This window comes from Lathamus discolor, chromosome 3 (genome assembly GCF_037157495.1).
Source record: "Lathamus discolor isolate bLatDis1 chromosome 3, bLatDis1.hap1, whole genome shotgun sequence".
Taxonomy (NCBI): Eukaryota; Metazoa; Chordata; class Aves; order Psittaciformes; family Psittacidae; genus Lathamus; species Lathamus discolor.
Window position 1 is genome coordinate 72132647 of NC_088886.1, and position 14225 is coordinate 72146871.

A 14225-nucleotide genomic window follows, 5' to 3' on the forward strand; every position below is an offset into this window, starting at 1 on the left:
AATGTTCTGCAGTGTAAACATCTTTGGGGGGGGCTTATGTTCTCTCGCTTTTCTTCCTTCTGTGTATTTGTGCATTGAGGCGTGTGTGTTGTCCCAGTAGCTTTCAGTTTAGGGTTTTTGTACACGGAAAAATTATCTGTGTTCCTTGCCTAACGGAGAAGGAAGCAAGTCTTAACTCATTTATTTGCTGGTCCCTACTAATCAGCTAGTCTGCTACAACGGAATTTTGTCATTGCTGACTGTGCTAGAAGATTGCGGAGATTGTACTCTGGGAATTCATCTCTCTATCAATTTTTAGGCTGATTGTCAAAGTAGGAAAAAGCTAAGTGAAATAAGCATAGGTGAATGTATGTCCCTTCTGCAAGCTCAGAGAGGAGCATTGTATTTAATACCAACTTTCAGAAAACATTAATTTAGCTATCAGATACAGAAAGTTTATTTTTCCTTCATTGTTGCTTCCTAATATATTTATCTAAATTAAAGATTCTTTTTCTAAATCTAATCCCATCAGCACCTTCATGTTCATTTATGGGGTAGCTTTTTATTGGCAAGAAAATATATTTAAGTGAAGAGGCTGGAAGCCTATGTCCAACTCTAAAAGAATACATTTTCTATAGATATAAAATCCTATGACGATTAAGTCTTCTGGAGGATAGAAATGCAGATGATGACTTAGATGATAGTATTTCAGGGAAGCATTTTAAGTGGTGAAGGCTTTTAAAAACATATTTGGAAGAGAATCTCTGAGAGGAGCTTGTTGTCATGCTATAAAAGTATTTGAAATGTAGTATGGTTATATTATTGATACTATTTAGATGCTTTAGAAGACTTACAGGTGGACTATCTCTTAAAAATTGGTCTGAAGTTTTACTGCACTAGAAGTTGAATAATATGTTTAATCCCATGGTTCTTCTAAAATAAAGTTTGCATGATGTGGCTAAACCACAGAACAAATGAGGTGATTCTTCTCATTCCTTCTTCTGACTTTAAAGGAGACACTTAAAAGGAGCTAAAGTTATGAACCAATGTGGAGGTTACTTTCCATAACTTGTAGTCTTCGCAGTGTCTTAAGGATTAATGGCCTTTTGGGTATTTCAGACTGAGGCTGAAGGGAAAACTTCCTGAGTTGGTGATAGGTCACTGTAAGGAATGATTTGGATACCAAAGGATATGGATGGGCACATCCCTTAGAACAGCCAGTTATGTGCTGTACTATGGCAAATCACAGAATGCTGTAGCTTTAGAGATTTTGAGAGCAAATCTGTTCGATATTTTGTCACTCATCTCTGGCAAATCTTTCACCTCCCATAGATGTATATCTTAAACTTAACATATACAAAGTGAAATATGTTTGAGTTGGGAGAATCGGGGCCTCTCTTGCTAAGGAATTGCTTTCATGTTCTATAAGCACTGTATTTTTGCCACATTCCTGTCAACAGTAATTTCTTTTTTGTTAGAAGGTCAGAAATTGTATTTCCTGTTCCAGTAAAGAGACCGAAAAATCAATGTCTGTGGAAGAAAGGAAGAGAAGTAGTCGAGAAAGGAATATTTCCATATTTTGTTTTTTATCTCTTTTGCAGATTTATGTGTCTTGTTTTGAGACAATTGTGGCTTGTCTAAAGGGTTCTGTTTGAGATCCTTGTTGACACTGAGGTTTCTAGTACAAATGCATTGTACTGTCTACAACAGCCCTAGTGAACACAGCAAGTGTGCTGTCTTTAAAAACCCACAGAACTGCACTGACTGAAGATGATAGTGTTAAAGTCACCTGTTGAATATTTTAAGTATAAAAATCCCTGTACCCTGAAATCCCACAGTAGATCTGAGAGGGATCTTACTTTGTACTCCACTGGGATAAGCATAGCTTTCTATAGGCTGTGTGTGCATTCTAAAAAGCAGCAGCAAGTAACTCAGAAAAGACTGCATAAACCAGCTAATAGACTACAGGATAGCACTGGGAAGACTGATGGGGAATTGGCAAGTAATTTTCTGCCTGAAACTGGCTAGAAAATGCAAGCTATGGGTAGCAAATGCTGAGTCTCAAAATTAATTCACTTGTTTATACCCTTAGTCTGTGGCAATGTGAGAAGTGCTGCGTGACCTTTTCACTGCCGAGCTAGTACCTTTATGAGGGTAATAGGAAGCTAACTGCCTAGCAGGCTTCATAGATGGGATGTCTGCACCTCAAAACCCTTAGCTCTAATTTTGTAGAATCCAAGCCATCTTGAGAATTGAAGTTGTTGGGATGATAGGCTTCATAGGTGGGTAATTGGTTGAATCATGGACATAGCATGTAAGTATAGTTGAGGTGAAGAAGGTTGATTTGCAGTTGTGATTTTGCAAGTGAATTTCTGAATACTTCAGTAGATTTTTCTATGTGATGTTCTTTGAAAAGAAGAGATTGTTTTAAATATTCACAACAATCATTTATACATTATTTTAACCTTATTTATAACATAATCTGCTTCAGTCAAGTGTTCCCTCTCCTCATACAGAGCTAGATCTTGCAGGTGTTAGTCAAAGCTTTCTAAGATCATGCTGATGCAGGTGGACAGTGGGAGAGGTTAACTTTTGAATAGCCTTTATAGTATCATAACTTAGTTTCACATTTACTGGTGTGGAAGGAAAGATGTTGAACTCCTGTTGTAACAGATTACATTGTATTTCCATGCATGTTATGACATTTTTCATAATAGCTAGAAAAGAGGTTTTGAATAGCTGGAATTTCTCCCCTTTTTCCCCCTGTGTTGAATACTTAACTTGCAAAATAATTCTTTAGTGGAGACACTAATGTTGCACAGATGGTACCAAAGCACTTCCCTTTGATTTTTAATAAGGGACTAGTTTGTCAAAGAGATTTCTCAACTTCTGTTCTGAAACACATAATAGAGAATAATTTGAAAGGCACACAATGTGCATCATTATACTCTTTTGATGCAGATTAAAGACAGCTAAACCACATTTTCTAATTGCTCCTTTTTTTCCCCTGCTCTAGCCTATTACTGCACTACAGCAGAACTTAAGAGATGTAACTCTCTAGTTGCAGGGCACTGTGTATCTCCTAGTATTTTTGTCTGCTCTCAAGCCTTTTAACACTTGTTGAATGTCAGCATTAAAAAACTTTTGCTTATTATGTGCAAATCAGTAATTTATAAAGAATTTGGTTACTATTTTATGTATATGAATGTTATATTAATAGGTAATGGAGAGTAAATTTACTCCATGTATTATAGGCTGATTCCAATACTGTTGTTGTGAATACTCTTTATGCTATTGCAAACTCTTAAAATCTAGAATTAGCAAGGCATGTTTTAATGATTTAACTTGTCTCAATGCATCTCTAAAAATTTGGGGAGGATGCTTCTTAGGTATTAAAAAGACGAATCTTAATCATATATAGTAATTTTTTTCATTCCAGTTGAAACAATCTCTGGCTTTCAACTTGGAGACAACAAAGAATTCCTTTGGATTGATTTTTCAAAGAGCAGTTTTTCCTGGAGGTAGTTTAACTGAATGCACTTAGCTACCAGATAATACCCTCTTCATATAAATTAGCATTTACATAATAAGCCATAAGAACTTCCTTTCAGCTTCTTAAGCACTGTGTCTCCTCTCTGTCTTTCACAGAGCTGGGTCCATCAAAGGATTAAATTTTCAGGTAGTGTAGATTGGCCATTTGTCCTTATTACTTCTGTGCCTTACCTTGTACATTTTGGAAATGGAGGAAAAGAGCAGCAGAGGCTTAAGAATAGTGTTTTTTTGTGGGTGCTAGGCAGAACTGTTCGGGTGAAGTTGATGTTAGCTACAGAGTATTCCAATAGATGGAGTCATTGAAGAATAGCTGAGACATTTTTTGCCACTCCCTGGCAGAAACTGCAGTTTGTCCCCCAGTAGGCCATGAAGATGCTCTGGGTGGCCTCTTGATGTGACAGATCTCTTCCACAGTACGCATGGCCTTTTAATCATGTTCTTTGAGTGCCTCCTGTTCTAAGACATCCAACATATTCTTAACACCTGAAGCAGTTGCATGTGAAGTAGAATAATCCTGGGAAAGTATTTATTTCAGCAGGTTTTTAATAACCTGACTAGTAAGTCCTTGCTGAGTGACTAGTGATGAACAATCAGTTTAAGAACTCTTGTGGTTAAATTCTCACAAGCTTCCTTGCTGCCAGAAGTGGCATATACATAGCTTCCAGTGTAAATACTCCATTGCGTTATGCTGCTTTAAATTATACTTCTGAAAGACAGTGCTTTGAATTGAATTTGTCACTTGGACTTTAAAGTCTTACTGTGTTATGCACACCAAAAAAAATTCCAGCCATCGCAAAATTGTTACTCAAATTACTTTGCAAGCTGATTTTATTCTACTCTTTACTTGGAGATGACTGATGGTTCTAGCAAGGTAAATATTTTAGAAGGAAATCTGCTAGTTGTGTAAACAGTGAAGGCAAGACAAGTAAATAGTAACTGTGGTTTATATTTTGCATCTGTTTGCAATCAAGCTCTTCCTTTTTTTAGATGTGATTGTCAGAGTGAAATTGGATAGGATGTCTTTCTGAAGGCTAGCTAGTTATGAGATTTCAGTCTCAATTTCAGTGCTTTTTTATCTCTGCACCAAGCCCAGCTCTACAGAAAAACCAAATAGCTGCAGTTCTTTACTAGATTATCTTTAGATACCTAAATGATTGATTAGCTAGCCTCAAGCTATATTCTTAAAGACACTTTTGGTCTGATGCCTTACTTATAGTCTTCTAGTTAAATCTCCTAATATGCAGGGTATTTTAATTCAAGTGGAAAGTAGGGTAATTTAAATCAAGACTGAGGAAACATTTAACCTTGAAATACTGCTTTAAAAGAAAATCACATTTATTTTGGTGTTGAGTTATTAGCTACATAGTTCTAAGTGAGATTTCAAGCATTTTTTTTTTTGTGGCTAAGTGATTGGGACTACTCTGCTATCTGAGTTTGTAGCAGCTTGCTGTGGAAAACAGGCTATAGTTACTAACACCACAAATAGAAGAGAAGGTATAGAGAAAACGAATTATCTGTGAAAGTTAATGCACTGAAGTGAAAATAATCTATTGTTGCAGTCAGTGTCTGTCACTTTTAATAATCGAGACTTTGTATAGTTTATTTCAAGAATATTTGAATCTTGGTCTTAGTTCTGTTTAAAGAAAAAATATCTCCCTACTTGCCTCACTAGGCAAAATTAATACTGGTTTTGTGTTTGATTACTATAAATTACCAAGACGTTTGTGAATGGTGTTCCCTGACGCTGAAGGCAACAGAAAGAATGAGTTTTGTGTTGACTTTGGAGGACTCGTCCAAGTAACCTAAAATAACTTCTTGAGGAGGAGTCTGTAAAAAAATCTGTAAGTTCTTTTGCACTGAAAGAGTTGTCAAATTAAATTAATGTCTAACTTAGATCACTTGTTCCTTAATTTATTCTTAAGCCATTGAGAACACCGTTTATAGCCCTTGGTCTCAACTGTTATTTCATGCACTGGGAGTACAGGATATTCCTCTCTCATCTTGGTTATCGATTTATAATTTGCTGGATGATGTGGCTTATCAAATTGCTTCATCACGTATTTAAAAAAGATATTTGAGATGATTAAAAGGTTTAGCTTTGTTGGAATTATTTAGGACACTATTACTTAGATTTTTGTTTTTTTCTATATATTGCTCTGATTCATCTGCTGTATCTGTGGAATCAGTCAGAGTTTCTCAGGGATGTTCAACATTCTTGCAAGGATGTTGTATTTGCTTGCTTGCTTGCAGTTACTCTATCCTGTTCATCTTCAGCTCAACTGTAACATATCTTTTAGAACATTCTGTCTGCTTTTTTGTGTATGCACAGAACACTTTGTTAAACCTATTTATGAAGAAACCTCAGTAGGAGAACCAGCTTCTCTCCTTTCTCTAACCTGGGCAGAAATCTGTGCATGTGCTGTGTTGTGAACCTGGACTATTGAAGGAATTTCTCTACCAGAGTGCTCGCTTGCCTAGTGGGTAGCTTTAGCTGCACTGGGATCTCTGAGCTCCAGAGTGGCATGTGACCTTGCCAGATGTTTTAAACCCATTACTTGTGTCTTTTTCAGAAGAAATGAAGGTGCTCATAGGTTGCAGTTAGTAACACTTCATCAGTTATTACAGTTATTCTGATTTTTTTAATCTTTGCAATGTTCTACTGAAGAGTACTCTATAAATTTTTCCTCTTCCCTGCTGCACTTAGATTCGACAGAAGGTATGTCCACACCAACTAACTCAAATGTTGGACAAAAGAATAAGAAGGAAAAGGTAAAAATGTGGTTCAGCCCAAGAAGTAGGAAGATTCGATGCATTGTGAATAAGAGTCACTCTAAGACTAAAAGTGATGACCTTTTTCAAGATACGTCTTCAGTTTACGATTTCATTTCTTCCCCTCCCCATGAGAAGCCCTCCAACCTGATAAAAAAGCCAACACAGAGTAAGAAGATGAAGAAGAAACGTCTAGCAGACATAAACAAAGTGTGGAGCTTAGAGAAGCCTGAGCAGAAAGGAGGAGTTGAGGAGAAGACTCCTAAGGAGAAGTGTGTGACCATCTGCAGTCAACCAGTAGTCCTGTACACTCCAGAATCAAATAGCCCTGAAGATGCAATCCAGCAGGAGTCTGTAAAGGAAGCTGACTCCAGCAGAAATACAGGAAATGTGGAAATACTGCCACAGGTAAAATCCTCAGGAAACAAAGATAACGGTGAGGTTGTGTGCCTTCCACAAGTCAGCAAGGAAGAAAATTGTAGTACAGAGACATCACTATCAATAGAAAATGAAGCTATGCCTTTAAAACGTGGAAGGGAGCAATCCAGACTTCCAGTTGCTTCTCAGTCTAAAAAACCAAGAAGAACTGAGAGCAGCATTATTGGGAAGTCAGTCAATCAGGCAGATTGCTTAGAGGAGTTGCCTCAGGGTAGCCCCATCTCCCCAGTGACTGAACACAAGACACCAGTTCAGGTTTCTTCCTCTGTATCCAAACTCACTGACACCATCATGAAGACACGTAGTTCTGCAGTCTCTCAAGCAATAAATAGTCCTTCAGAATCTCCCTCTACCCCATCTACTTCTAAGACTTGTAATCAAGTAGGAATACCACACAGACCTTCTGTGTTGAAGTCGCCTGGCGGTAACACAATTGCCAGAAGAAATTACAAAGGAGAGACTTTACTCCATGTTGCTTCCATCAAGGTAGGATCATTATCTTCTAGTTCAACTTTAAATAGAGGTTTGAAAAGACAGGGTTGCGTTAAAAATATCCTGGAAACTAGTTACTTCAGTACATCCTATTTTGGGGGGGAAGGAGGGGAGGAAATAACATTTTCTGGTCTTCTAGATTTATTGGGGAGTTTTCAAAATGATTCTCTTATTATTTTTTTTTTTTTAAAGAAATGACTACTGGAATGATCAAAGATGGCTATACTTGAGAAACTCTGTGTACTACAGTGTCAGTTATCCCTATGATTTCTAGAAAGAGATAAGCATTCAGATGTTTTGGCCAGAAAGCTGTCTCTGTGAAATAGTCATAAGGAGTTGAGCTAAGTATTTTAGATCTGAGTGATCTTGATCAGTTTAACTTGACCTGGTAACTCAGCCAGGACATGAACTGAATTATCTACATCAAGATAACTCTATACAACCTTCACTGACATTAACCACTATATAATCTTTGAGATCCTGATGCAAGTGTTGGCTCAAGAGGAAGGAAATGCTGCACCCTGTGATTCCCATGCTGAGCCCTATGCTCTGAGCATGCTTTCCTCAGAGATAGCGGAGTTGAGAGATTTGGGACAGAGTTGGGATGTTCTCAGTGGACTTCATTTTTATGTTGGATCAATATTATTCTTGCAATAACAGCTGTCACTCATTTTGCTGTTAAGTTATTCCCTTGGCTGGTTCCCGCTGTGGTAGAACATCATGGCTTTGCTCTTTGCAAGGGTGTCCTGGGTTTACCAGGAGCCGTTTTGCTCCTTCTTAGTAGCTGGTGCAAGCTCTGTGTTTTGACTTCCAGCCTGGGCAGAAAGCTGATAACAGCGATTGTTTTTAATTGTTGTTAAGTAATGTTTATTCTGGCCAAGGACTCTGTGAGTCTTATGCTCTGCTGGGAACAAGGGGAGGCCGGGAGGAAGCAGAGACAGGATGCCTGACCCAAACTAGCCAAAGAGGTATTCCATACCACAGCACGTCATGCCCAGGGAGGTAACTGGGAGTTACCCAGAAGGGCAGGCTCTCTCTTCAGGGGGTGTCGAACTCGTTCGGCGGTGGTATCGTATTCTCTTGTTATTTTCTCTTATCAATATTATTATTGGCGGTAGCAGTAGTGATTTGTGTTATACCTTAGTTACTGGGTTGTTCTTATCTCAACCCGTGGGAGTTACATTCTCCTGATTCTCCTCCCCATCCCTCCGGGAGTGGGGAGGGTCGGGGAGGGGTGGGGGGGGTGTGAGTGGGCGACCTGTGTGGACTGGTTTAAACCACGACAAAGGGCTGTCCTTCCCTGTTGCTATGTAAAAGCAGGCAGGGTAAGTTGAGTGCTCACAGCTAAACTCATCAGATGCACTAATGCGACAGCTCTCTTCTGAGAGGTCATTTCAAAGAGTTTGTAGTCTGGCAGTTTAATTGTACTTTGTGTTAAATCGTAATATAGAAATACTGTGTGGTTAATAACCTACCTATACTGGAAGAATTGATTCACCTGTAAGCATCCTGACATTTATATAGCACTTCTATTTGTGGAGACAAAGGCTGTTCTTGATAACTGTGTCCTCTTTCAAACAGTCTGTTAAGCCACTCCTGCTGCACAAGACCTTTTTAAACGGATGTGGCTGCTGAACTAAGCTGAGTTAAAATCTCATACTTTGTCATTAATACAGAATTAGGAACTGAAAATGAAACATTGTCCACACAGGACTCGAGAGCTTTAAAGGATAGATCTCTTCCTACCTTTCATCATAAGTCTTGCATATTTCTCTTTATTAAAGCACTGTTTACAAATTATCCTTCCATGATTTTCTTGGGAATTTGTAAGGAATGCTATCATGACTGACTGGTTCAAAAAAAGAAAAAATTATCTACCTTGACAGGTTTTTTGCACAGGTATTGTTCCCAGCAGTATGTATGATATTTGTGTTCCAAAAAAGTATTTAACCTAAGAAAACAGAGCATTTCTGCAGTGATACGCCAGTAAGGTGTTTTTTCATTGCAGAGCATTTTGAAGATAAATGAGTAAAAATGAAACTGTTCATTCTATAGACAAAAAGGATAAAGAAGTTTTCACTCTCAGAGTGGTGTAGCTGGCATTGCTTGTTGGCAGTGGTACAGCCCTCTGAGAAAGGGATAGGGCCGTTGCAGTGGGTTGAAACGCTGATCTCCAGCTGCAGAGTAGGCAGTAGGGTGGGTGTACACATGAATGCTTTTTTTCAGTCCTGTCTGTGCATTAATTTTGGTGTTGTCAGTTAATGTTTATAATTACTGAGCTAAAATGGGAAGTCACTTCTGTTTCTTGTTAGTTCTGCAGTGATTTTCCATTTGCACTGAGGTGCTTATTAGTGAAAGCTTTTTTAACTAGGTAGGGTTTCAGGGTAATGCCAAAGTTACCACTCTCTTTTAAATGTAAGTAAAATAAGGCAAAGAGAGTGATTCTTTGGTTATAGTTGTAGTTTTTGTTTCCAGCTACTAAACTTCCATTGCATCTGTGCAATGGAAAGTTGCTTTTATGTCTCTGAACCTCAGTTCCTTATCTGTAGAAGGTTATACAGATGATATCTTTTCATTTGTGGTGTTCTTAGTTCTGGTTATGTAACTTAGTCATGGGTATTCCTAAGAAGTTGCTCCATCCCCTGATAGCCAGTAGATGTAGGCACAGTTACTAGTTCATGTTGAAGTGGGTTAAGTTGCTCACGCCAGCATGATGTGAGGACTTCGCCTTGGGGTCTTGAGGTTTGGTAACCTTTTACTTTGTGAATCAGTGAGCAAGAAATACTAGAGCTTAATTGCCATGAATCTGTTGGGGATGTGTGGCAGTTGCGAGAAAACAGGTTTTTTGCATGCAGTTGTCTTTTGTGTAAGCTGTGTATTTCTAGATCACTCTTCTAAACCTAGCCCTGCTATGGAACTGACAGATGTGTGTTCTCAAAGAAACTGCTCTGGAAAATACTAGGCTTTATACTATATATATATATATATATATATATATATATATATATATATATATATATAAAAAATACTGTAAAATAATAATAATATAGTACTGTATGTTCTAATTGTGGTTGTGGGGGTTTTGGATTTTTTTCCAACATAGTCCTGTCTTTTTTTTTTTTTTTCTGTTTCTGGAAGAAGTATTTCTCATCCAGTTTGGTTTTATGGGTGATTTTTTTTATCTTGTTCTTTCCACAGCCAGTAATGTTTTTCCATGTGTGTAATGGAAAACAGACTTGTAGCTGCTGCCCTCCCCCCAGAGTGAAATAAAGTCTTAATTCTCTGGGAGCTCATTAATTATGCAAATAAATCTGTATTATTTTTATTAGCTGTTAGGATCTAATGCCCTGAATTTAATTAAAGCTAATTGAGTTCTCCTTTTTTTTTTTCCTTGTTTAAAAGAGATAATAAACAGCATTATCAGGCATTAAAATTAAGTGTATTGTGCTGTTTCAAATGATTCAGAGTGATTGTTCCTGTTTAGTACTACTAGTTACTAACTTACTGAAATCAAAATGGTTCTCAAGAAAGGTTCTAGTGTGGATGAACTTAAAGCTGAGTTAAATGTGGCTCTTCCCATAGCAAACAGCAGTCATGTTTATTTTCCTCCATAGTCATTAAAGGTAAAACTTGCAATTAGTTAAAATACAAAGCATGACCTGTTGCACTCCTAATATTCTGAATGGGTGGGAAGTTTCCCAATCAACAGCCCTTTATATAGGAATTATTTTACAGTAAAATGACAAGTTGTTCATAGGACTGTCTCTTATGTGACAATTAAAAATACAGTGCTACTTAACTAGTTAGCAGAGGGTTTTAAATCTACAAAATGTACCACCAAACTATGATTTCAGGTCTTGATTATGCCTGCACTTTGTCTGCATTGACAAGGGAATTGATGGGCAGTTCACAGTGTGGAATTGCTGCCACTATGGATTCCAGGAAGAGGAACATTGAACTGCAGTGCAACAGGATAACAGCCACGGGTGGAAGGTAGCTGAGAGAAGGCTTTGATTTTTACAGTTCAAGTTAGAAGCATTTAGAGAGTTGTGCCTGTTCTGAGGAAAGAAAAAGCTTCATCTATGCAGAGCATCTACTGAGCCTGAAGAAAGGGAGAAGGAACCTTGTGACCAGTTTTGATAATTTCCTGTTCCAGGGACCTTTTAGTTTTGACAGATGACCAAGGGGGGCTTCATGAAAGCTTCACCTGTGGCTAGCCTGCTGTGCTGGACTCTTCATATTCATAGAATCATAGAATGATTTGGGTTGGAAGGGACCTTAAGATCATCCAGTTCCAACCCCCTGCCACATTCAGGGACATCTTCCACTAGACCAGCTTGCTCCAAGCCCCATCCAGCCTGGCCTTGAAACTTGGTCTTCATTATACTTAACACTGTGCTAACTACTAGATAATTCCTCCCAAGCCTGTGAGACTGTTCTTCCTATTTATTGCTTTGTTATCAGTTAATAGCACACTGGAAAGGAGATTGAAAGAACATTTTGTGGCTTTGTGAGCGTGGGAGGGCAACATCAGAAAACTTTATAGATCTTTTCTCAGTTGTCTGAGCTGCTCAGCTGTGTATTTCCTTGCTTTTGGTACCAGGTGGGTATGTGTTTTGGTCTCTCATTGGGTGGCACGTGTCCATGGGAGGGAAAGTCTCTCCTCCTGCTTTTCCACTTGAGCATTGAGGGGAGTTGTGCTCCTGTGCAGACGGACACCTCCAGCCTCCCCCGAGCAGTAGGCAGTGGATTGATGGCCAGCATCGTTCCTGCCAGCTGCTTCACAGTGAATGAATACATCCATTGGTCCAGGGTCTTATTTATCCAGACCTTGTGATTTTCTGTGGTTGGTGACTTAGCTGTGTGTATACTATCCATTTCATTGGAGATGTGAGGTGTGCTGGCAGAAACTTAATCTCTAAAATTGACTCTCTAATGTTAAATCCAAGTGCTATAGGATTGGTAAGCAGCCTTGTAGCAGTATCCAGCCAGTAGCATATCCAGTAGCATTATGGTAGTATCCACCCGATAGCATGACGTATGAAGCAGTGTGATGGTTTCAGTATGCAAGTTGGCTGTGAGTCAAGGCAATCCATCATCCCAAGTGCTGATTTGAAAGCTCAGAAGCAAATTGCCATTTCTTTTTCAATAATACTTGGTGTTACTTCTGTTTCTAAGGTGGGTTAAACTTCTTGAATCTTTTGTTTTTATTAAATGTTAGCCATAGCTACTTACATGCTTGTTAGTTAATAAATGGTCTGCTGGCCGGTGAATAAATACAGAGAAATTTGAGGTGAGAAACTTGTGGGTTCCTGGAAATAGTTGGTTCCAGCATTCACAATTACTGCAAGCACTTTGTAATTCATATTTGTCCTCTTTGACTATTTAAGACTTGTAAATAACCTAGTTTTCTTCTGTCTCCCTGCAGTAACTCAGACAAATGTATTTGGGTTTGAATGGCATTTTTTGTCATTTGTTTGACCTAAATATTGAAGTTGTTTTGTTACCTTTGCAAATAAAGAGGGAAGTGGTTGAAGTGGTACAGGTTTTTAGCATCATCTTAATATACTGCCCTAATTCTTTGCAACTCTCCCTTTTGAACTGGTAGAATACGTTTGCATTAATTTAAATGTGACTTTTGGGTGGAAAATATATACAGTTAATGCAAATAGTAAAGGGTAAAATGGGAAAAAAAACCCTATAGATTAAGGTTGAAAGGACACTTACAGTTCTTAACCATCTGTCTGCATTAAAATCATGACACAATTGACTTGGAAATGCAAAACAGAAAAGAGCAAATCAAAGAACCTTGTCTAGGTCAAATGAGCTGTTTTGCTGGGCTTATGCCATCTGTGTCTGCAGGAACTAAGTTCTCCTTGGGAAGGAGGTGTTTGTAAAGCTGTGTACTCTTCTCTGTGTAAGCTAATGCTGTCTTCTAGATCTGCCAACAGATGGCCCCAATGCCTTTCTTGCTTGTATGGTTTTCCTAGAGCTTCCTTAAGCTGTAGCAGGGGAAGAGCAAACCCATTGCATTGTTGTGTTGTCACTGTACATAAGCTTTGTTACAAGCTTAAAATGTCCTTTGCTTTGTTTCTTCCAAATAGATAATTTTACATTCTGCCAGTAGTTTCTGCCTCTTCAGAAGCTTGTTGTAATCCTTCATGGATAATGAGATTTAAAAATCACTTCCCTGTGAATTGTTAATGTTAGCATTTTTCTACCTGGTGTTTGTCCAGTTCTCCATTTCTGAGCAAGTACTATCTGCAGTTACATTTCCACTCTGCTGTTGTCACAGACTAACACAAGCTATGAAGGCTCCTGCTGGTATCATCTGATATGGTTACGATTCTGTATTTGGGACTGGTGATTTTATGCTGGCCTTGCTAGATCAAGGAAACTCATGGGACTAAATGTACAAAGTTGATTTCATTATTAGTCAAAGTAAGTTTTGTGAAGCATGCATGAATTAGTAATTCTGTGCTGATAGGTGTAGCCTCTTCTGCTTTTTTACTTGTGGAGGAAAGATAATGTGGTACATAGGTATTTCTGGCTGGGACTTGCCCTTACCAGGTTCTTACTCTTTCTTTCTTAAAGCCGAGCAAAACATTTATAAACTTTTAAATGTGAGTAATTCTATTAACTTTGTTAGGACTGTTCAGTGTGTTAACTGCACTTTTTTTATTTTTGGATCACTGTCAGATGGTGGTGATCCTGCTTGCAGGACGGACTTGGTAACACACACAGATGTTAAGGATCTGCTGCTTGAAGTTTAGTCTTTGGCTTTTTAAACTAAATATTCACTCTATGGTAACTCACTCTGAGAGGACAACTAGTGTGTCCTCCCTTCACAGAATCCTGTAGAATCAATAGATTGGTTTGGGTTGGAAGGGACCTGAAGATCACCCAGTTCCAACCCCCTGCCATAGGAAGGGACACCTTCCATTAGACAAGGTTGCACCAAGCCGTGTCATACCTGGCCTTGAACACTGCCAGGG

At 38.5% G+C, this 14225-nt stretch overlaps 1 protein-coding gene across 2 annotated transcripts in view; it reads left to right on the forward strand.

The window, feature by feature from the left end:
- The window catches only part of BARD1 (BRCA1 associated RING domain 1), a 48852-nt gene that overhangs the window by 4439 nt on the left and 30188 nt on the right, over window positions 1-14225 (forward strand). The window contains exon 4 of one of the 2 annotated variants that reach the window (XM_065669743.1): window positions 6236-6708. In XM_065669743.1, the coding sequence (XP_065525815.1) occupies window positions 6236-6708 (473 nt within the window). Of the gene's footprint in view, window positions 1-6235; window positions 7225-14225 lie in introns of both variants that reach the window. The other variant, XM_065669742.1, reaches the window with a different exon arrangement.